The 25651-nt window shown below is 35.1% G+C and overlaps 1 protein-coding gene across 1 annotated transcript in view; it reads right to left on the bottom strand.

Annotated features, from left to right (window-relative positions):
• Positions 1–23395, bottom strand: part of EPYC (epiphycan) — a gene marked incomplete at both ends in the record, with an annotated part of 38002 nt that extends 14607 nt beyond the window's left edge. Inside the window, 2 exons of the mRNA XM_080660720.1 lie at positions 519–687; positions 23231–23395. Coding sequence (XP_080516846.1) covers positions 519–687; positions 23231–23395 — 334 coding nt within the window. The remainder of the gene's footprint in view (positions 1–518; positions 688–23230) is intronic.
• Between the last annotated feature and the right edge of the window lie 2256 nt (positions 23396–25651).

Here is a 25651-nt window from a genome sequence, read left to right as displayed (position 1 = left end):
GTTACCTCAGTAATAAAAGATTAATGCTGACACAGTCACAGGGAGTTTGTAATACACAAATGAGATAAGGTGAAGTGTTGAGCATTATTGCCCACAGGTATTTTGTGCTCAATCAATGTAAATATTATTGCTACTACTATCATCATTTCAGTTATCATAAAAAACCTTATCACCTTGAATTGCTGTGGCCTGACCTCTCAAACATAGATTCTGAACTTGCTAAGAGGGTATCCTTTGTTCTAGAAATGCATTCCATGCACCACAGAGGTTTTGAGTAATGATGTTAGACAAATATTTTCATTCCAAATCTTTGGTTATTTGAAAATTTTCATCATGCCTGAGCTAAATTATTCAAACTACTTTATATTTGAATACAAAATACATGTGCATCTCCTGTTTCAAACGTAGCCTATAAATTGCAAAACTTTCTCCTTGGGTGATGTGGGTTCCCTGTGGACTTGGAGCTCAGCAATTTAAAGGGATGACCAGATAGACTTAGTTGCACTGATGGACCTGACCTTCACTGGTGTGTGGACCCAGAACCCTGGTGAATTCAGGTTCCTGTGGGGAAAAACCGTCAATCAGCCTGGGGGTGGACTCCTCCTCTTCCTCTTCAGCCTCCTCTGGCTGTGGGGGCGGGGTGAGGAGCTCTCTGTTCCCTGAAGGCATCATTGTTGCTATTTCAATCTGAAAAAGAACAGAATTTGATCACAATCTCAATTACCCTGTGTCAGTAAAGCAAATTTCAGATGTATTCATGTTTGCCACAAGAGGGAACTCATGTTCCGAAGTTCAACACTGTGACTGGCCTACTTGCCTGGGAGAGCACATGTGTTTCCAGTTACTGCTATTGTTTTTAATTAGTTTTGCTTCTTAAATCTTAGTAATAGTTTCCAATGTCTTCTTTGGGGGATGGTTCTTGCACTTTTAAAGATCTTTACATATTTTTTATTCCATAAGTTAAAAAAAACAACCACCAAATTTATTGCTTTCTAAATACATAGCATTGCAAGAATGCATAATTGTGCAAGATTCAGATTTACCCAAAAGTGTGCAAAGTCCCCTTCACCCTGCCACCCTAATTCTGTTTCCCTTGAGGATAATAACCAATAAAAAATTACGGCATATATTTCAGTCCTTTCAATCTTTGGTCCCTGATTTCAAATATTCTGTTTCTTTGCAACAACTTACACTTCTTCCAATTGTATTTTACTGAAAAGTATTCTTTCTACTAAATTACAATATACGGAGACTATATGATTTGATGATATGCCATTTCTTATATATTTTCAATATTACTTTGAATAACAAGCATTATCAATGATATTTGGGAATGTTAAAATTGACTTTTTTGAGAGTTTTGACAATAAAAGGCATTTAAAAAACACTCTAATTTTTCAGGAATTGTATTTTAGATTAAACTTGCTTTTCTCTTCTTACATGCATATTATAAGTAATGTTATTGAGTGTAAGACCACTGTTTGCATTTAGAATAACCCCTTACTCTCAACTCCCTTTCCTTGTCTCAGTGTCATTTGTATTAATAAATATCTACCTTCCTGATGACCTTGTGACCTTGGGCAGGAATTTTGTTCAAAATTATTGTTTGGCAACATGTCAGATGCACCCACAGGGGCCTAGTTTCCCCATGGCATCCTCAGAAAAAAACAGATTTTTCTTTAGCAGGCTGACATGGCCTCTTGATCCTTTCCACCCTTCTTTATTTGCTTTCATTAAATAAGCAAAAACAAACAAAAACAAAAAAAAACACACAAATTACTTTCTAACTTATTTAATGTCAAAATGATATGCAAGTTATTACTTCCCTCTGTAAAATATGTACATAATTAGGGCAGATATTTTATGAATATTTTAGATAACATTTAACAGTTTATTTTGTTTTTATTAATCTTCACCTGAGGATATTTTTTTCCATTGCTTTTTTTTTTTTTTTTAGAGAGAGAGAGTGGAAGGTAGGCAAGTGCCTCGGCCAGGGCTGGGTATTGAACCAGCAACCCAAGTATGTTCCTTTGTCAAGGAATCAAACCCATGACCCCTCAGTTTGCAGGTCAATGCTCCATCCACTCAGAAACACAGGCCAGGGCAACAATAACATTTTAAAGATACACTTATTCAATGTTATTTTTGATAAATTTGAATATATTGCTCCACAAAAGAAAATTATTTTTTAAAAAACAATCACCTAAACTTTCTTTTGTCAGTGCACATATCTGAAGTGTGTCTCCCTCTGGGCTTCTGCAGAGTCTCTTCCTTTCAGCCCTTCCTAAACTGTGCTACAGTGGCTCCATTCTTTCTCTGCCTCTCCAAGCTTACTAGATGGTGCATTCTCAGTTATGGCATATATCAATATACCTCAAGGCATAATATACAACCAACAAGTACTTATTGAATACAATATAAAAAGTTTGCTTGTCCAGAATATATCTAATCCACAGCTCTATGCTTAATTCTAGAGATCTTGCTGAGAAGAATCAATGACTGTATTAATGCTTACTTTAATATATTTAGAGCATGAAATCAAACCAAAAGCAAAGTCTACTGCATTTGGTGCATTAGGAAGCCATGCATGAAGATATAATGGCCATAAATGTCCACTTGAGAAGATTGGGTACATTTCTTTAAGCAGAGAGACAGACGGGCTCCATCTGCAGGGCCAGAATGAGGCAAACGCAGAAAGAATGGATATGCAGAGAGACCAAAAGGAGGCTCCAAGAAGAGCGGAAATTGAGACAGATGTTTCATGGGATGGAGGCAGCCTAAGGGGAGAAACACATTCCAGACACGTTGCCTTGAATCCTTGGCTTTATAGGAAAAACGTTTGCACGTATTTTTAATGGACAATTGTTTTTCCACTGATTTGATGTGAAGCTGTAAGATCTCACTTGTCATCCACTATCATGAGGCGAAACAGCTTTTGTGTTTATCAGAAACTGTTTTGTTCATGCTTACTTGCTATTAAAATGGGAATGTTGAACAACGTTTTAAGAGCAAAGAAAAGGAATGCCTTTTTGGTTCAGCAAAATAGCAGAACTATAAATGCAAAGCACTGTGCCTGGAGAGCATTACTGTCACTACTGCATAGAAGTGATTCAGCCATTCTATCTTTGTTTCCTCTCTCACCAATTTTCATAAGGTGACATGAAGTGTGAGGCAAGGAAATGAGGCATTAATACAAAAAGCTCTCCCTGTGGCAGACTTTTATGTTTATGCTGCAGAACCTTAAATTTGGGAATAAACACAAATGGCCAGAATACACCCCTGCCTTTTTTTCTCAAGCTACAATCGGTAACACACAAATGCAAACATTTATAACTGAGCATCAGATATAAGTATCCATTTTTTCTTAGATTTTCTCCATTTCTTTTTATACCTCCTATTTTACCCTGATTTGCTTCCTACTGAATTGACTTTTTTTATTTTTTTCATTATATTTCCCTAAAGTTTAAAAGTAGAATATAAAGGGTCACTCCTACATATGACGTTGAGCTTAGTCACTACTGTACTTGTATATCTTAGATCTGTAGATAATTTATGTTCTGATAGACTATGCTTAGGAGTACATTTCATGTTCATGAAAGAATCTACCTATACTAGAGATGACAAATGCTTAGTCCACAGAGAGTGACATGGGTACAGTGAGGTCTAACCTCTCGAATGAGGTCAATGTTAGCCTGGAAAGATAATAGTGCCAAGAAGCATCCTTAGGCCTGCCTCAGTCTCCATACCATGCGCAGCCTTGACTCTATGTAAGCAAGCCAGCACCTCAATATTTCTTTAGGGTACAGAGGACTGAAATGACCCTGAAGTGTCTCAAAGTTTCTGCTACCTGAGAAATAAAGGATTTTTATAATAATATTTGCATTGTTGTTAATAATACTGCAGAAAAGTTGAAACTTTCATTCTCCCACAATCAGCAGACTTTTCCACGGAAGAATCTTCCTGTAAAAGTACTCAGCACCATTTTTAGTGATAATAACATTTGGTTAAAAATAATCTTAACCAAATCCATTTGCTCATTATCAAAAAGCACAGCTAAATGATTTATATAACTACATTGCTACCATTAAGTTTACTAAATTTATTTGCCTGCATTTCAGAGTAAAAATATGAAAAAATAGTGTTCAGAAATAGCGGTCACATTTCCTCCTAATTGCCTCATTTGCCAAGGAATGCCTTCAGGACAGACTTCTTGTTGAACATGCTGACCACTCCTATTTAAGATGATCACAAACCATCTGCTACCATTAGGCCTTGTGTTGGAACTAATAAAACTTAATGTATTTTATTTTGGGGTATTTTGATATTATTTTATTTTAGCACTTAATCTGCAGTTAAGTTTCCAATGCGGAACTTAATAAAAATGTAATATATGTGTAATGGAAAGAATGCTATGAGAGGATTCAAGTTACTCAGATTCAATTCCTACCTTCATATATGAAGAAAAAGATCAGTGAAGGAAAAACTGAATTTGTAAATGATGGAAGGATTGCCTCTCTTTATAATTACTTAATCAAACAAGTCTTTGCCAAGTGTTACACTTAAGTTATGATCAACTGTCCATTTTACCTGTCATTCAATCAATATCATTCTTTCTCTCTGTCTACTACCACCACCATAATCTATGTTATTATGCTCTCTTGCTGAGAATACAGCAACGATCCCCTTACAGGAAGTTGGGATTTCCTTCAGTATACATTCACACTGAAGTGAGAATAAACTCTGAAAAAGACAAAATTAGTGTCAACCCATGCTTAAAACCCCCCATTTTAAAATATTTTAAATCTTTATTGTTGAGAGTATTACAGATGTCCCCTAACCCCCATTGTCCCCTGCCACTTGGTTCCCATATATGTCTATAGGTAATGCCTATATGCATGTAAGTTCTTTGGTTAATCTCTTTTAGACCCCCTCCCTGTTCCCTGCAAGATTTGTCATTCTGTTCCATGTTTCTATGCCGCTGATTCTATTTTATTCATCAGTTTATTTTGTTCACTTGATTCCTTGTTCATTCATTTATTTAGACTTTTAGATTCAATTGTTGATAGATATAAATTTATTGCTATTTTATTTTTCATATTTTTCTTCTTCTTTTGTTACATAACAAAAGATATGTGATATAGATTTTGATGTTGTATATGGGAATACAGGGTTAATATATATACTTTACCGTTACATTCCCAGCTCCTATCCTAGTGTGTCTAGCTATTAGTAGGCTGAGTCAGTAAAGGTAAACAGTGACAATTTTTGATACTTTAAAGGGTGCTTTGGATATCAGAGTACAAAATATTTTAACTGCATGAGAGAGCAGGTATGAAAAGAGATTAGTTATGGCTCAGACATCTTCATGTCTGCCAATGGGTGTTCATTGTAGGTGCAAACATGTTGTGAATGGAAACTAAAGGAGATGTGCTTTGACTTCATTAGGTGAAACTGGTTTGTAATCTACTGCTGATCCAAGGATATTGGTTGGGTGTGGTCTATATTTGATGGAAAGGTGAAATTATGTACCTAGAGTCAGAGCTACTCCATTGCACAATTCTGAGAGGCACAATTCCTTTGGCATTCTGTGTTTGGTGCTCCCTCAATTTATAGAATATAATCCTGCTGAGTACTTGTTAACTATAAGAGATCAGCTAGTCCTGATACTAAGGTTACCCTTATCTCCTATGCTCTTTACCTCAGCTACACTTCCTATAATTTTGACTTAACATGCCAATGTAGGCAGAGGTGGGGAAATTTTTATTAATCTTTTCTTTGCTTGTATATAATTTGAGAATAAAGATAGCTTGGCAAATCTTTATGGAAAGAGAAAGTGAAAGCATATATACAACGAGATCCTAGTTGACTTATTGATATTCATTGAAAAATAAAGATATAATTGCTTTTATTAGAATAGGAAAAATGCAGATTTTAGCATATGAAACAGGGTCAAGGACAGAGTCATGGTAAGGTTCTCACCCTCCAAATTAAAGTAATTTTAGGTTGTTCTAATGATGCAAAACTGATCTTTAAAATGTACAATGAGAAGAGACCATTACTCCCAAGCCCTTGGGCAAGCTTCTTGACTCTGACAATTAGTGATGATAATGCAGCTAAAGAAAAAAAAGGAAATTGAAGAAGATGGAAACCTATGAAAATTCAGTTTAGGGAAAGAGTTTGTTGTTGTGGCTAACATTGCTAGAGAGGAATATTAAATATGTTGAACATAAAGAATATAATCACTAGAGAGGTTATATCTGACATGGAGAAAAGAGATTTCACTTACTGTTATCATGAGTTAGCTGAAAATAATTGTCATGGATTAAATACTCACTGTATATGAAAAACTATGCTCTTTCCATTGATTCTAATGTCACTCTCAGAACAACTCTATGTAGAGCTGCAATAACTGTGCACGTTTGGTATATTTGTAAGTGGAAGATGAGAGATGGAAGAACTAAAGAAATTGCCTGAGGTCATACAGCTTCTAAGCAGTTAAGATTACAGTTTGAATCTAATCAATCCTGCCACAGGACTACTTCACTTTTTAAATTTTGCTTCTGTACTCAGCCAAATAAAATTCCTCTGAATAATTTAGCTTTTTATTATGAGAAAGAAGCTCTGGATAAGGAAAGTGAGCATTATCCTTAATGGGAAATGACTATTCACATTATAAACTCATAAATGGGCTATATTTTGATATTTTAAGCCTCATAGGGTTTTTGCCAGATATAATTTATCAACCTACAGTCTGATCTGATCATAGCTGATCATGGATGAACCTGAAGGCTGAACCTTCAGTTGCTGAACCCTAAGGCTGAAGACTGTAGCAGGGCCATGTAGCCCTGTGGGAGCACCTGGCAGTCAATCAATCTTTCCCTGAAATTGACAAGTATGAAAATATCACATAACATTAATAGAGGTGGGTTGTAGAATTTAAGCAGCATTTATTATAATTTTATCTGGCTTTTGTGAGAAATATTATGTCAGAATGAAACTTCAGCCTGTTGAAACATGATGGCTGAGACAATTCCATGCATTCACTCACCAAACTCTTTCATTTTCCTCCTGGGAATTCAGCTAACATATATTTTCCACTTTCTTTGAGTATAGATTGGGTCATGTGGTTAGTTCTGGCCCATGGAACAGGAGAGGAAGTAACGTGCCACATATGGTCCTAATCAGAAAGGAGCAAGTATACTTTCCTTACATTCTTTCCCTTCCCTCAGTCTGTCAACAGAAGATACCACTGTGAACCTACAGTCCTAAAGTGAAGATGGGGAAGCTGTAGCATGAAAGAAGTTTGAATTCCTGCATAACTACTGAGAGGACAGTAAACCTATTGACCTGCTCTGGACAGTCCTGTCAGCGAGATGTCAGTTTTTATTGTGTCAAGCCATTGGGATTTTGGAGTTGTTTGTTACAGCTGCTAATGTAATTTGCCCTAATATAGACCTTCTCAAATTTTGTTTTCTTATCCATTTTCAAATTATACAGAGAGAATAATTTTTACTATTTACCTAGCACATGCCATTAACATTAGAAATAAAAATAAATGTACTTTTTTTTTGTGTCTCTCATATTCTCTCTGATTTCTCCTTTGCAAGCAATTGTTCTTTTATCTTTGTTTCTTGGTGTAGTACTTCCTGAAATATTGTACCACCAAATTTGAGTAAATTCACCATATTTGAACTTCTTTACTTTTGAATACCAGTATTTTATTAAATTAAGTCAAAATTAATAAATCTATATAATTAATAAATGTCTCAGGCCAAATACCAAAGTTTGTGGTTTTCTGTTTAAATCAAATTAGTATAAAATCATAACATTTGATATTGACTTGCTAGAATATTATATATATATAGATTTATGAAAAAATATAAATGCTCTTTTAGTTTTTGCAAATACATATCCTAATGTATGGTTATTCTTCATGAATTCATAACTTTAGATGGTAATGCTTCATTGTATTTAATGCAATGTTTAAGTAAAAAATTCAATGCAGAAGTAACAATAGCTGATAATCTGAAGGTTTCATGTAGTCATAACCTCTCTAGTCTGTGTTTCTTCTGCAATCTCAGCACTTTTTTATTGTTGTTCACATATTTATTTTCTCTATTTTTGTTGCCAGAAAGATTCTTAGTTCTCCGAAAGATTTTCCATGTCAGTTTTATCCCAGTTTATGCAGGACTCCATTCATCATCATCCCCTTAGGCTCCAGAAACTTAATAAGTTTTCACTATCCAATTTTTACAAATGTATCATCTAGTTCTAATTGAATTTTCCCAAATAATATTGGTGAGAAGCTTTGGCAAAGGCTGTAGCAACATTATCTAAAAGCTGAGTCAGTTCATGTTCCCTTTACCCTTACTGCCCTTGTTCCCCATGTAAGGATGCCAGAAGGACAATTTAGTGTAGGCTGAAATCAGCAATCTCATTAGAACGGGATAGGGGTGGGGAGTCCATCACAGTAATTGAAACAAAGCAGTTGGACTGAAAAACAAAAAATTTGATCCTTCCAAGCTCTAGCTCTTTATTTTATGATGGAGTAATTTAGTATTACTTTTTTTAAAAGTTTTCATCTTTTTTATCCTAACACAAACTAAATTGTTTCTTCTAACACAGTCTTTATTGAGTCACAAAATATAATAAACCATGCCTTTTAATAGGCAGAAATTCTCTGCATAAAACTGCTATTTACTGATGATAAAGATGATGATGATGTATATATTATCATAGAAAAATGTGGGGAGAAGATCAACTTATAGCCAATTGCCTTTGAAAGAGATAATTATTGCATTAGCATTCAATTTTTTTCTACTGCTCAGTATCAGCAGTAAAGCCTTGCAAAATTTTACAACTTTAGAAGCCTGACTTGATCTCTCAGAGGTAGATTATTTTAAACAAATTCAAAAGAGTGTATTAAGCCAGAGTGCCTACCTGAACCCTCTCATTGCCACCGATATATTCTCTATAGTCTCTGCGCTTTCTTGGGAACCTAACTAAAAGAAGGAGCTCTTACCCTTTGTGACAGCATGGATGGGCCTGGAGAGTATTGTGTCAGACAAAGACAAGTACCGTACGATTGTATTTATACATGTAATCCAATGAACATAAAAAACTGATGCACAAATGGAACAAGAGGCATGGAACAGACTGACAGATGTCAGAGGGGATGGGGTGTGGGGGGACTGGATGAAAGAAGGTGAAGAGATTAGCCAAAGAATGTATATGCATAACCCATAGACACAGACAACAGTGTGGTGATAGCTGGGGAGTGGGGGCTGGGGGTGGGGAGGCTGGGTGGAGGTGGGTAAAGATAGGGGGGGATTGGGGGACATCTGTATTAGTGTCAACAATAAATTTACAAACAAAAGATTGTTGATGATATAGAGTCAGGGCAAATTACTCTAGGCCAGTGGTCAGCAAACTGCGGCTCGCGAGCCACCGCGCTGTTGACTAATGAGTTTGTTGACCGACCACTGGGATAGGGGCTTAATCACAAGGAACAACAACAGCCTGTAATTATTGGAATCAAGAGTCTCTAGGCCAATCAGCTCTATAATAGCATAAGGCAGTGGTCAGCAAACTGTGGCTTGCGAGCCACATGCAGCTCTTTGGCCCCTTGAGTGTGGCTCTTCCACAAAATACCACGGCCTGGGCAAGTCTATTTTGAAGAAGTGGCATTAGAAGAAGTTTAAGTTTAAAAAATTTGGCTCTCCAAAGAAATTTCAATCGTTGTACTGTTGATATTTGGCTCTGTTGACTAATGAGTTTGCCGACCACTGGCATAAGGCAAAGGAAGGGCTGATTTCTAAGGATCAAAATCTTTAAATTTGCCCTGTCCAGCGTGGCTTTGTTGGTTAGGCATTGTCCCGTGCACCGAAGGGTTCAATTCCTGGTGAATGCACGTGGCAAGGTTGTGAGCTGAATCCCCAGTAGGGGGGATGCAGGAGGCAGCCCCAAAATATTGCACTTTCACATTGATGTTTCTCTCTCTCTCTCCCTCTCCCTTCTTCTCTCTCTAAAAATCAATAAACTATTCTTTAAAAAATATACAAATCTGTTGCCTATCATCTATTTTCGCACTCATTAGCATGATAGGAATCATTTTGCTAATAGGAGAAGAATTATTAGATCTATGATCTTCCTTTCTTCTTTAAATACCAAAAGGAATTTATCCCCTTGAATCTCAATTCTATATGTTTTAGATTCCATATAGTTATAGTAGAGGATTTTTATCTGGATTTGATTTCTTTTTCATATGTATGTCTTTTATCAGAGTTTTGATAACTCCAAAAAAAGAAAACACACAAAAATATTTGACCTAGCTGCAACATCTTTTAGCTATATTTTCTTTGTTCTTCTCATAAGTGTTGTATGTGAAAAATGTATATTTGCTTATATACCATTTACCTCTTTAAAGACCACATTCATTAAGTGTGAGGTTGGCATAACATCACTGTGATTAACTTTTAGGACCACCTATCTGTATCTTATATGGTACAATCCTATGGTTAGCGACATTACCAAGCAATAATTTTTTAATGATTTTAATGCTTATGTGTGTGGACCTTAACAAACACAGTGTAAGCCTCTCTGTTCCTAGCAAACTCTATAACTTGCCGTAGGAGTGTCAGAATAAGAAATCTGTGGAATTCAGAAAGATCCAGGGAAAATTAGGCATATTATAGAAGGGCTGGGCAGGACAATGACAGGTCAAATCCAATCCTGGGTTGAAAACTAGTATAATAGGAGATTATATAACTCAAAAAAAAAAAAGAGAATATTTTCTAAAATTTCCTTGAACAGTGTTACTTTGGGCAAATTTATAATTTATTAATTTTTTTTATCTGACTCCGTAAAACATGCTACAAAATCTAGAGGACTATGTTAGAAAAACAAAAGTCCGGACCAGAAAAAGAAGAGAAGGCACTCATTCAGCACACAGTACTAGAGAAGTGAATGGACCACATTGAAAATCCCAAGGCACAGACAATAGTGCAGGGAAGGCTTGGGAGTGGGGGATAGGAGCTGGACAAATGGGGGACATCTGTTATGCTACCAACAATAAAAATATTTTTCAAAAGAAAAGCATATTAAACTGGTTAAACAAAAATAGTAAATGACTCACACTGAAAGAATAGCTGAGCAAAGTCAAACAGTAAAACTGGGACCCAGCTCCAGAGATTCTGATTTCAATAGTCTGGGTGTGGCCCAGACATTAGGATTTTTAAAAACTCTAGAAGTGATTCAAATATATGGCCAAGGTTGAGAACCACCACACTAGAGGGGAAATTTTATTCTGCAGACTAGGATGTCAGAGACAAATGCTAATTAAGTTTTGGAGCGGTGAAATGTTAAGTCTTGGTGGGAATATGGTAGAAGGATTGTTTTTTATTAAGATCCCAAGGGCCACAGGCTTCAGAAACATCAACATCAGTGTCAGTTCAGGAATCTGCTGAGGTTGATTCTTCAGCTGAAAAATACCACCGGGAAGCGTAGCAACTCCCCGGGAGGTGAATTTTGTGAATTCCATAGCAGGAAGCAAAGGTGGAAGCCAGAAGGGCACATCGCTTCCAGGCTGCAGAACTCCCCACCCCCAAACACTGAAAATTCTTGGTCCCAAGAGAGCCTGTCACTTGACAGACACAAAGTCCATGCTGCATCAGGTGCCAGAAACCCAGGGCTGCAGAAAAATGGGTTTTGGGGATGCAGAAAATAAAACCAGAAAGAAGCTTCAAGTGGACCTGGTGACTGGGCCTGCTGCCACTGTATGTTTAAAAACGGTGCTAGAAAACAGGAATATCTCCAGTGCTACCTGCGATGAAAGTGATGTGGTTTCTTAATTCAGTGTTGCTTGTATCCTAAGTGCATCAGAATGAGCAGAGGATTTGTTAAATCCCCCAAATGCTGGCCCCTCCTCTAGAGTTTCTGATTCATTAGGTCTGGAGTGGGATCTGAGAATTTGCATTCCTGACCATCTCCCAGGTGATGGGGATGCTGCCAGTTCAGGTATCACACTTTGAGAATGACTCCTCTAACAATGGTAAAACAGTGCCATAATTGAACTCCTGATGGGAAAGTTCTCCAAATTGTGTTTGAGCTCAAAGTTTACAGACTAGAAACAATGAACATAAGCTGACCAATATCTGGATGAGGCTATAGCCTCAGTTTCCACCAAGTCTTCTTGGGTCTCTAGCAGCACTATGTATTGATTTGGGGGCTCTACTTTTGCCTAGAATAACTATTATAGAGATTCAAATTAACCTGTTCTTTAAATTTGATGGCGGTTAGAGTCAGTGTTGGGATAATAATATGTGTGCAATGAATGCTTCATTCTCTTTAAATATCAAGATCATAGGAGACTTTGCAATGAACTAATAATGTATGTGCCCCTGAAGGAAGTACATTTGTATCTGGAAAAGTCCACTCAGACTGCAGTTATTAAAAAAAAATCCTCTTGACCCAAGCACTAAGGATCTGTCTAGCTGAGATGAAGCAAAAGCAAATGGGGAAGTGGTGTTTGGACTGCATATTCTTTGGACTTTTAAATCCCAAGGCAAGCAATTCTGATTCATACTGCAATCTCTTTAGATTTGAACAAGTTTTGACTTTAATTTGCAAGAGATATTTATCTGTAGTCTTTTATCTTTCCTCAAAACTTCATGGAAGTAAGGGAGTCATATATAAATTTGTGTCATTATTATGTTTCTGGAATTGTATTATTGGAGTATAGTTACTTAGCATTTAATTTCATTGCAGAACTTCTCATAAGCTTTGTTACTAAATAATGTGGCTTGATATAATTTGAGATAGAGCAAAGAACTGAGAGTGAAAGGTTAATCTCAAGGACCGAGAGGTCTTAGAGATTAATTCATTGATCCTCTCAGATCCATATCAGAGACTTCTGGAATCAAAATCTACAGACTGCCAGAGGATATGTAAAGAGTGGTAGTTGGCATGGGGGTAGATCTCAGGAAGGTATGAGCATGACTGTCCAATAAACAGGTTGATTTTCTCTCTTAAAGATGAGAGCTGTATTGAATGTCATGGTTAAGCCTGATGGCTTGAAAGGAGACCCTCCTGGGAGGTGGGTGCATCCTCTGTTGGCTCCTTTACTCACCCTTCCTAGAAAAGGAAGAATGACTGGGTGGGTGGAAGAATAGGCCTAGGCAGTTCATCCTCCCTATTGCAGGTAGTTGCCTGCCTGTTGAGAGCATGCTTTCTGTTTTGCCCCTCCAGGCATGCACTAACATTTACTGAATCAGCCACTGTTCTGAGGCCTGTGATTGAGTGACCTTTTCTGTGACCAGTTACCAGGTCTATTTCTGGAGTTTTGTATTAGGAATCTCATAGTTGCTTCAGACCTAAATCATACATTTCAGTCTAGATTTTATCAGTAATATAAGGAGGATACTTTGAACTCATTTGTCTGAGCCCCATTTCTGTCTCTCAACTGATTCTGAATTTAAGTAGGGTTTAGGAGGAGCATGTATCTGATCCCTTAAAACCTAATACTTATTTCTTAGAAAAACTTTAATAGCACACATATTTATACGTGTTATAACACAAAATAGTATATGTTACTGACTCTTGGTTTCATATTACGGTATATTCCCAACTCTTATTTTTAACTTGCCTCATTTTCTTAATTTATATTTTTATACCATAATCTAGTATAAGAAATAATTAATAATAAATAATATGAGATATATTATTATGGAGAATATAATGCAATAAAATCAATATTACATATTTTATAAATGCAGTATTATTGTATGTAGATATCTATATTTATTCAGATTTATATTTATTTTATGTTTATATATCTATTTTTGTACACATTGTAGCATTTATTTCTATAAGTAGCCTTAAATGTTGTTCCAAAAAGGTGGTGGATAAACACATGAGTAAATGGACGTAGTAAATTATATCTTAGATTTGCTGTAAGGATTATGACTGATGACAAATTTGAGGACATAATTTCTCAGCATATGTATATGTATTTTGTAATGGAACTCATAGAAACCTTATGTCCCAATAGGTAACTAAAGATCTTGTTTACATTTTTTACTTCCTCTAATGTATGGAAATAGTGCGTTTATAAGATGACTAGACTGGGAGGTGCTGAGGGACAAGGAGGAACTTGGTCTTATTTACCTGCCCCTACTCTTCATTCTCAGCAAAAGATTGGTAAGTGGATCTAAAGTGAACCCATGCCCAATGGAGTTAGCCTTCATTCCAGCTCAAATCCTATCTCTTCCATGAAGACTTTCCTGGGCACCAGTGGATTAGCTTCAGTGGCTGTTGATTGAATAAGTGATCTGATGGTAAAGCTAACATTTATTAAATATCTGCTATGTGCCAGGCTATAAGTTAAACAGTGAACCAGTTTCTTATTTAATGTTCACTAGATATATTATAGATAGGAAGCTTGAGGCTCAGGAGGATTATATGACTGCCCGAAGCCACACAGTTGCTGTGACGGACCTAGGACTCACACAAAGTGAGTCTGACTCCAGAATCCATGTCACACACTGTGAAAAACTGCCTCCCAAGTATAGAATGGGTACATACATGAGCAAACCTGAAGCCAGTGTTTTCTTTCCCCGTCTTTGCAGTGGATGTGCATTAATGGTTTAAATGCCCAGGCAAAACCAGGCTGGAAAGAAATTGTTCTTATCTATTTATTTACTTAGTTTAGGATCCCCACTGTGCCGGTAAATTCCTAACCAGTAAGTCCAGTTCTTTAACAGATAATATTTAAATTATAAGCCTCTCTCTCTTTCTCACTATCTCTCTCTCGCCCTCTCTCTCTCTCAGTCTCTCTCTCCCCTCTCTTTAAAGCATTTTAAATCAAGAATGTTATCTGGATTTTTACTCTAGCATAGACTAAAATTTTTGTTAAACAAAACAGAATTTAAAACTTCTCTTTCTCCCAAATTGTCCCACCAGTTGAAAATAAATCATGAAGCTATTCTGTGTTGTCACCATTATGTCAACGATTGTTTTCCAAACATATTAAAAGGGCTCCAAACTGTTCATCCTGGGTTACTGGAGAATATCCTTATGGGTTTTACACACTAGCATGCAGATATGTTAATTCCAATGGAATTTTGCTTTAAATGTAAGTCCAGTGCTCAAATTGATTTAAGTGGTCCATATTAATTATCTAAAGAAATGTGACTATGGACACTGGCAATGAAAGCTGTATCTTATTTTCTATTTTATTTTGAAAATGGATGAGGAAGAAATAAGTTTGGCAAAGATTGCTCAGTCCCCATATTTCTGACAAAGCAGCTTTTAGTCCAGAAGGATCATCTTACCTCTCTCTCTTTTAAATACTTGACAGCTAAGAGTTGCTCAGATATTATGTTCATTGTAATCACTAGAAAATTCTTGTTTTTCTGATTCCTAATAATCAAATTACTTAATTTCAAAGCAAAGAAACCTTAATATGAGACACAGCTAACAAAATTAAAGATTAAAGAGATGAAGCAGAAAAATAATGGAGGTGTTTAGTGCCAAAGTCTCTCTGGTCTGGCATTAAAAGAATCTGGTTTAAATTTTGCTCTGAAACTTACCAGCTGAATAACCTTGGGCAAAATTCTGATCCTTGGTTGCTCATAAAAATAATAACAGTAATAATAATAATCATGTCTTATTTTAAGGGATAGTTATGAGATTTAACTTAGGTTTGTGGCCTCATAAATAATGTGTTATACAACTTCAAACACAAACATGTCACTGGCAAATCCTACCAGTGTTCTTTTTTTCTGATCTTACATAATTGTATATTTTGTGCTTCACTTTTTTTTAAGGTTCTCTCTCTCTTTTTTTAAAGCTTTTTTTTTAAATAGCTTAAACTAAGAATCAAATGGTTTATCACTGGTTTTAACAGAAACATATGGAAAATCAATCAGACAACATATTGAAAGCTCATCAGTAAAATTCTTCCCTCCTGTCCTCCAGAGCCTCTTTCATAAAGAAGGATGAGAAGAAAGATTAGTTTTTTTCACAATATCCTAAAAATCATATTTAATTCAGGTTGATTAAAACTTTAACAAGTTACTTCTTCCAGTAAGAGATGTTTTATATGCAAACCACATGTTTAAAACTTTGAAACATATTGTGTAAATTATCCAAAATGAGATCTTTTTTATTTTTATTTTTTTCAAAATGTTAAGATTTTATTTACAAAGCTTCTTTGTTGTACAGAAAGTAAAAATGCTGTTACCGTCTTGGTGTAACTGTTAGCCGCAGATGGTCAACTCACCAATCACAGCTATCCACGCTACAGCAAGAGTCTTACACAAAAACCTAACAATGCTTACAGTTTTGTTGAAGTGCAGTCCCCAAGCTTGCTGGTGAATTTCCAAAAGGGACTAAATGAAGGAAACAGATGTCACAGGAACTATTCTTTGGCTCTTTGGGTGGGTGTGTGTCCTGGAGTTTGTATCATAACTACTTTGATGTTTTTTATATGTCATTACTAAACTAGACATTGATTTCTATAAGTAGTCCAAAATTAATTTGAGTCTACCTAAGTAATTTCTGGTGTTACAGGGCATCAGCATATATCATGAAATTATTTTGCATGGCACCATATTATCTTGATGACAAGAGGAAAGAAATCAATGCAGTTATTAATTGATGCAGCAGCCTTCACTGAGCTCTTTCTCATTCCTACCATTCTATTAAATTTGCTTTTAATTCTTTTGATGAAGCCTATAACCTCTTCATCTATAAATGATATTTTAAAGCTGAATTTATTTCAACAGAAAGTTTCTTTACAAGGATGATTTTAATCTATCTACTTATTCTCTCTAAGAGAGAAAATTTGGTCAATTATTATTAATGTGTTTTATTAGCTATGTTTGTTTATTTATGAATGCATACCCTATCTCATTCCATATCTACGTCAGAAATTTATATGTGGAGATAAAAATCACAGGAGAATAAAGTTGGGGGGAAGTAATATGAAGTCAGGGAAGAATGAGGCCAAAATTAAGCTCCAGGATTCTGAGCAAAATGACAACACTAAGTTACAAGATGTAGAGCACAGAAAAGAAAAAGAAAAATTCCTTAAAGTTGCAGTTCCTCTTACACGGAGGCCTGAGAGAAATTTGTCCTCCACATCCTCATGAAGAGCACTGTGTGGTGTCATTGACAATGCCCTCCACACTCCAAAAGCAAATGCTATCAAGTGTGCTCCATGGACTCCGCAGTACAACATTCTTTCTCTCTTTTTTTTTAAATCATCACCTGAGAATATTTTTTCCATTGATTTTTAGAGAGCGTGGGAGAGGGGAAGACAGACAGAAACACCCACGTGAGATAGACACATTGATTGGTTACTTCCCACATGCCCCCAATCAGGGCTTGGAGCCTGCAATTGAGGTACGTGCCTTTGACCAGAATTGAACCCAGGACCCATCAGTCTGCAGGCTGAAATTCTATCCACTGAGCCAAACTGGCTAGGGCTGCAGTATAACATTCTTGATGTTTCTTGAAGATTCAGAGACACAATTAAGTAAAAGTAATTGTGGAAGACTAAAATAATATAGAATAGCTGAGCAGTATAGGTGAGCAGAAGTCCAATTGTCTGAATGGGGCCAAGGAAATTTTACTGCAGGAATAGAAGTTCAATTCCTTCTGCAGAGTCACTGAGACCTTTTCTGGGTAAAATAAATTATTAGTGGACAGGAATAATATTTTTCTTATACTTAAGTGGCATGGACAATCTATAACCCCCAAAATATACATGAACATGGAAATGCCAAATACCTAACTTGGTCAAAAACACAATCTCAATTTAAACCACTCAAAGAACACTAAATCTTAAACTATATAGTTTTCTGATGAACTTCTTAAGGCTAATAACAAAATTTTCCTTGGGTTCTAGACAACCAAATATGTAACATATACAGGGTAGGGCAAAAGTAGGTTTACAGTTGTGAGTACATGAAACACAGAATTTATCCTTGTGTTATTATTTAATAATTGTTGTATTATTTTCCATATGAACAAATATATACCTGTTTTTGCCCTACCCTGTATAAATGCTATTATATATGTAAGTATAATAAAATAATATACATTTATCTTATTGCCCATAACTTAGATATATGTTGGAGATTAGCTATTCACAATTATTATTTGAAGTAGTGAGTTGTAAGCCATTCTTTCTTATAGTAATTAGATAATAGTGAGTTAAATAATTATTAGAAGTAAAGGTTACTTCTAGTTCACAGTACTTACCCATAAAAGACTGGTTTTCTTTCTCTTTTAGGAGTGTTGGAGCACTTGACATTCAATTAAACTAAAACCAATATCAAGTCAAAAGAACAATTTGAAAAATGGTAGAAAATGGAGGGTGGTAATACAATCCTTTATTAATCTGCTAAAGATTATTTTCTGATATGAGAAGATAACATCACTATGATTGTATACCTGTACAATCTTATTCAAGTTACTTTTTTGCTCTTTGTCTCTATATCTTTATCTATTCATTGGAAATAATAATAGTGCTTCATAGTTTTGTTGTGAGAAGTTAAGGAGATAATGCATGTGAAATGCCTAGAATAGTACCTGACACATTATAAGAGCTCAATCAGGATTAATTATTATTTATAAGAAAGCAAAAAATAATCTATATTTCATTTTATGGCTTATAACTACATCTTATTTATAACATTAATGTAAGATAAAAGCTCAGTAAAAATTGCAACAGTTTTATATTATACTAACAAATGTACCCACTGGGTAATGTAGAATATTTTGACAGAATTGCTGGGCTTAAAATCTGTTCCTAACATAGAATCCAGTGGGTCCTGGATATTCTAGAAAATCAGAAATCACATGCCATCAGTCTGAAATACTATTACTACATATAATTTTCAAAAACAGAAAGCTTTCATGACCCTTTTCCAACCCCTAAGGAGGTAATGAATATACTACCACTAGTAAAAATCAATAATGCTCTACTGAGATTCTAAACCTAAGGAGGAAGGAATGGTTTGACTTATTGACCAGTTAAACCATTGGACTCACAAACTCAAGCCTTGAAGCAATAAATTCAAATTTGGTTTTCAGAAGAAATTAATTATTGCATCTTTATTAATTTTCTATTGCTGCATAATAAATTCTATAAACTGAGCAGCTTAAAACTATACCCATTTTTTAATTCTCTGGGTCAGAAATCCAGAGCTGGCCTGACTGGATTCTCTCTTCAGGGTTTCACAAGGTCAAAATTAAGGTGGTGGCCAGGTCTGTGACTTCATGTGGAGTTCGGGGTTTCCTGCATCTATGAATAAGGTCCCTCTAAGCTTGCTGGCTGTCAGCTTCTCTCAGCATCTAGAGACTTCTGCATTACATGCTGTGTGGACCCATCTATCTTTAAAGCCTGCGATAGTTTCCCTTGTACTGAATTTCTTTCATGCTTCAAATTTTGTTCTTAACTTTAAGACACTGATTTAAAGGACTCATTAGTTTAGGTCTGGCTGATCAAGATAATCACCTTCTTAAAGGAGATTATAAACATAACCTAATTACCAGAGTGATATACAAATAAATTCATGATGTTAAAAATTATGGAAGGTGTGGACACACCAGGGTTTAGGCCATTTGAGGGACATCATAGAATTCTGCTTATCACATATGTCAAAAGCCTTAAGGATTAATCATTTAAAGCCTGGACCAAAAGGCCTATTTTATTGGCCTAAGGAGCCAAGTCTCAGGATGTATAAGAAAGAAACTGGCATTGGAAGCATTTGGTCAGTTGTCTCATAAGTTTAGTTTTAGAATATAAGTTGTCCTTTCTACAGGTAAAATTAATGTTAGGCTAAAATAGGCAGAACCATAGTCTTGGCATTGAGGACAAAGTGTGAAGAATCTGATCCCACCATTACCCAGGTGCTTTATTTACCATCAATTTTTCCATCAACTGTATAACATTTGGGTATATTACCAGTGTTTATTCAAAAAGTGTCACATAGGATCAAGAACATGGGGAACAACTACCCTTAATTTTAAAGATGAGATAAATAATCTTACCAGGAGTCATCAGAGTGTGAACTTCAAAGACTACATTCAAGAACTTAATGTCATGAGTAGCCATAGTTTAGAATCCATTCACAGGACTGAGTCTATTGACTTTTTTCTTATCTTCTGATGAGGAATTTATACCAGTTCTTTGTTTGTTTGTAAAGCAATGTATATTACTAATTTGTTAATATATAAGTTAAAGTTCTTTGGAATTTTGTTCCTCATGTTATCTTATTTGTCATAATTTTTTTTGACTTTTTACCATAGCTGGTGGATGAATGGTTTGATTGATTTTTTTTAATATATTTTATTGATTTTTCACAGAGAGGAAAGGAAAGGGATAGAGAGTTAGAAACATTGATGAGAGAAACATCGATCAGCTGCCTCCTGCACACCCCTACTGAGGATGTGCCCGCAACCAAGGTACATGCCCTTGACCGGAATCGAACCTGGGACCCTTCAGTCCGCAGGCTGATGCTCTATCCACTGAGCCAAACTGGTTAGGGCATGATTGATTTTTGTTACTGGACAAACCTTGTATTTAAAAAAATATATATGTATAGCTTATATCTTTAAATGTGTAATAGTATCATAGCACATGTATATGTGTATATATATATATATATATATATATATATATATATATATATCTATATATGTATATCATCTATCTACAAATTGGTTTTCTAATGTGACTTTACCACAAAAAATTGTTAAATCAGGGATAATTATATATTTTGATCAACCACAGGGATTATTAATGGCTCTCTGGAGCCCTCAGTTGATAGGATTCTGAGTTTAGAGAGGCCCATGTGAAAATCAAGGATGCTTGCATGAGGTAAGGACTGGGGTATATAAGGATACGATGTCACATTTTTGGTACCTTGAAGGAAGGTTGTTATTCCAGAATAAAAGATTACTGAGGAAAGGTTGTATACTAAATCATCTATACTAATAAAAGGGTAATATTTTAATTAGACCAGGTGGCCAGCCATCTTCCGGACATCTGACTTCCTTCCAGACAAAGCCACAGTGGTGGGGGCTGAGGCAGAGTAGGCTGGCAGGGGAGGGCAGTTGGGGGCCATCAGGCTGGCAGAGGCAGTTAGGGGTGATCAGTCAGGCAGGCAGGCAAGTAGTTAGGAGCCAGCAGTCCCGGATTGTGAGAGGGATGTCCCAGATGGGAGAGGGTGCAGGCGGGGCTAAGGGACACCACCCCCTGTGCATGAATTTCATGCACTGGGCCTCTAGTTTTTAATAGATATATTTATTAGCTTATTTTATTTGGTAGCAGGAACAATTTGAGAATCTCATGAGAATGTGTAGGGCCACCTAAGCAGCAAAACGCATCCTGACAGCAAGAAATGGCTTAAAAGAAATCTGCAGATAAAGCTCATTGATGCCACATGTTGCCCAAAGCAGCCTTGGTTTCAAGTAACACTTTTTTTTTATTATTGTGCATTTGGTCTGAAAGGAGTAAGCAGTCCCCTTGAATCCACTCCCCAGCCCTACTCAGAATAGAGAATTCACTTACGGTACTCACCAAAGCTCTTTGATCTTATAAAAAACACTTTTGGATAAATGACAAATAAGTTTACATTGAAATATTTAATTTGTTAGACAGCTACAGATATGCACTGATATATGTACATTTTTAATATTTATGCAAGATGGGAAAAAGAAGCAGAGTAGATGAATTAAGAACTAGAAAAATTTCTTATACTCTACACTGATGCATTAAGTTAGAGATATAGAGGGATCACAGACAGCAAGATTGGTTATTAATGACCATAAATTCTCAACAGAAAATTTCCTTAACATAACAAAGCAATACAGAAAAATGAATCAAACAGTGAATATTAATACTTAGAGCCCAGAAGGTGTGGCTCAGTGGGTGAGTTTCAACTCATGAACCAGGATATCACAGGTTGATTCCATGTCAGAGCACATGACCAGGTTGCAGCTCAATCCCTGGTAAGGGGCATGCAGGAGGCAGCCAATAGATGATTATTTCTCATTATTGATGTTTTTTTTTCTCTCTCTCTCTCTCCCTCTCCCTTCCTCTCTGAAATCAATAAAAACATATTAAAAAAATCAAGACTTAGAAAATAGAGTCATGTCCAATGTGCAGAAGAAAAGTGATCTGCTGTTAAGCCTAAAACTTTTCTGAAAAGTAGGGAAGTGAGAGAGAGAGGGTAGGGGTGGTATAAAAAAAAGAAAAGAAAAGAAGAAGACAAAAGAGAAAATGATAGGGAGAGAAAAATAGGGTAAGGGGAGAAGGCATGAAAACTATTGTATTGCTATTGTATGGTGAAATTCTGATTCTTGTATTTCATAAGTCAATATAAATAATAATGAGAATGTTTATATATTAATAAAATGTATCTAATTAAGTTCCATACAATATAAATATATGCTTTTGTCTAAATATTTAATTTTCCTTAGTTATTCTAAATCATTATTGTAAGAAAGATTTACATTTGAATAATTGCCCAAAATATCTTATGATCCTGTAATGATGATGTAATTTCCCTTTTGGTTTATTTATATGTAATTAGTTTTTGTCAATGTAGTGCATTAATTACACTCCAGCATTTCAAGGTCTATTTGTTTTCTGACTCAGAAAAATTAATCTGTATTCTTTAGTTCATAAAAAGCCTAACATTTAATTAGGAACATATCATATCAAATTTATAAAATGTGGGCTGTAACCTTGCCAATGGCTACATTACTGCTGAGAGATAATCAGTCATTTAGGAAAGCACATTTCCTCTTGGAATACTGTCCTGTCCCAAACTATTGTCTTTTATATTCTTTTTACTTCCAAATTTACTACAATCTAACATTTTCTTTCCTTTACAGAAAACACCCCTAAGTTCTTTATCATTGCATATGTATTATTTTTACTTTTCCTAATTGCCTATGGCTTTTTTCCCTACTTTTTTTTCTGTTCTAACTTGATAACTTTTTTTTTTGCCCAATTTTGTGAGAAGATATTGAGGAAATAAAGTGAACTGTAATAAAACAAAAGAGTATTTCAATGTTAATCTCTAACATTGAACATGTTCTGGAGAAAAAGTTCATATGAAATTATTAAGACAGAACATCTCATTTATAAATAAACAAAAATCTATTTGAAGAAAACAATCCCCAATAATTCCTAATACAATGCTTTTAAAAGTACCTCAGCTTGGCCAATAGGTATGTTTTCATAGTTGTATAAATCATCCAGGTCTTCCAAGGTGGCATCGTAAGTTTCTGAGTCATAGTTGATGGGCTCTAACGTTGGAGCAGTCACAGCAGCATCAAAGATGACAAGTCCCAGAACAAGTCTTGCTAATGCTTTCATTTTTCAAACTTTCCTAATCATAAAATATTAACATGCATAAATATTTAATTGATAATAAGTTATGAATAGTTTGCATTAAACAGAAATGATAGATAAATCAATGTCAACACTGAGGAACTCATACTGGTAGCTTTCTTTACATGAGTAATTTATAAACATAACACAATAATTTATATGCTTTCTGATGACAATTGATACCAGATGTTCAAATTAAGATGCAAACCTATACATATTTTTACAGTAGATACTGTAAATACAGTGAAATTGATTTTATTTTATAAAGAAACATGGTGCAAACAGGATGCAGAAAGATTGTAAAACACTTATTTCCAAAAGTCTTTACATTCATCAACTCTGGAATGTAGGAATGATGATGACGAGGATGATGATGATCAGTGTAACTGTCACACTGTTTTACACATGAGAAAACCAAGACAGAGTTGGCTAATACTACAAGTAGGACTTATAACTATTTCTTGTTTATTCAAGCCTAGGGTCTTTTCAGACAAAATAATAAGGATCTTTTTTCTTTTTACTTATTTTTGCTCTGGGTGTTATTAAAATATAGATAATTTAATATGTACATGCGTTAATATTTCATGCAACATTTTCAAAACTTATTCTTAACTAAATAGAGCATAACAGAAAGTTATTTTTTCTTTACTCCTTAGTGTTTTATTTCAATTCTTAATACCTAAGGAATCTAAGGATTAAACTCAGAATCAATAGGGATATACACTGAGTGGCCAGATTATTATGATCTCTGAACACATAATAAACTGGACACTCAGTGTATATCCTATATAATAAAAGGCTAATATGCAAAATGTCCCCTCGACCAGGAGTTCGACCAGCAGGCAGGCCAGCAAACTGCCAATGTCCCCTCCCCCTGGCCAGGCTGGCCAGACCCCACCCATACATGAATTCATGCACCGGGCCTCTAATATATATATATATATATATATATATATATATATATATATATATATACACACACACACACACACACTGAGTGGCCAGATTATTATGCATTTAGAGATCATAATAATCTGGCCACTCAATGTATGTCTAAAAGGCACTATTTGGAGAGATCCCTTAAAGGAGGATCTGTATACATCTAGGACTAAAGAAATCTTTTGTTTTTAAATTCTTTAATAAGCACAATTCTTATTTCATGATAACATAATGTTTGTTAATTTAATCAAAATCTTATAATATTGATTGTTTAGTTCTATACATACTCCTTTAAATATATTTTGGTTTATTTAAACAGTTCTCATTTTAATTTTAACCATTTAAGTTGGGCCTATCAAAAATGTTACCTAATGATTATTTATTGGGGAAGCAAAGTATTTGTAACACTTTTTTATCAAACATGTCTAATTTTAAAGGCTTTGTGTTTTGGATACACTTCTTGGGTTTACTTTAAAACACTATCTATGGTGTTTGTACCTATGCACACATATAAAAGGGAATTCAAGGTAAACATTACTTTTAAACTTGAATGCACTGGCAGACACACTGACCTTCAGTTATTTGAAAGAAAGTCTTTATGAAGCAGGTTTAGGCAGAAGGATATGAAATTCCTCTGAGAATCAGAAGCAGTACAAGGAGCTCCTTTTTATCCCCTTCTATGCTTTCTTCAAATAATTTTTTTTTATTCAAACTGGCTAAACTAAGCCTCTGTTTTACCTGCCTTTGAAGAGATCTTTGCAGGATTGCAGATTTGGAACTGTTTTATGCAATTACTAACAAAGTCCTACTTAATAAAACAGTGATTTGCAAATCTTCCAGGATCCATTCTCCCATATTCAAATGAGAGACATTAACAGTGGCCACCCTAACCTAAAAACAATTTTTTTCTTGTACATTTCTGGCAACTTGCATTGTTCAAAGAAATATGTGCTTCCTGGTTCTTTTTCTCACTTTATACTCTACATTTGATTATAACTGTCTATATATTAGAGTTTACCTGCATTTGGCATATCTCCTAAAGCTACCAGCAACTAGGTAATAGTGTGAATCTTAGAAATATGAAGAACATGTATCTGTGCTTGGTTAAAATATGTTTCTTCCTTCAAGTAATTTTATCAGTATTTAATATAGTCTCTGTTGAAACTTTGAAATTGTTGTTTACTTCACTCTATTTCATGATACTTTGAAAATGCATGCTTATATAAAACTTTAAAATATATTACTCAAAAATACATTATAAATGCACGATTCTCATATAATTATTACATTTTTTTAAACATC

This window comes from Plecotus auritus, assembly GCF_963455305.1.
Source record: "Plecotus auritus genome assembly, chromosome: 3".
NCBI classification, from domain to species: domain Eukaryota; kingdom Metazoa; phylum Chordata; class Mammalia; order Chiroptera; family Vespertilionidae; genus Plecotus; species Plecotus auritus.
The sequence above is the reverse complement of the archived record's forward strand: the minus strand, read 5'-3'. Positions and strand labels throughout refer to the sequence as shown.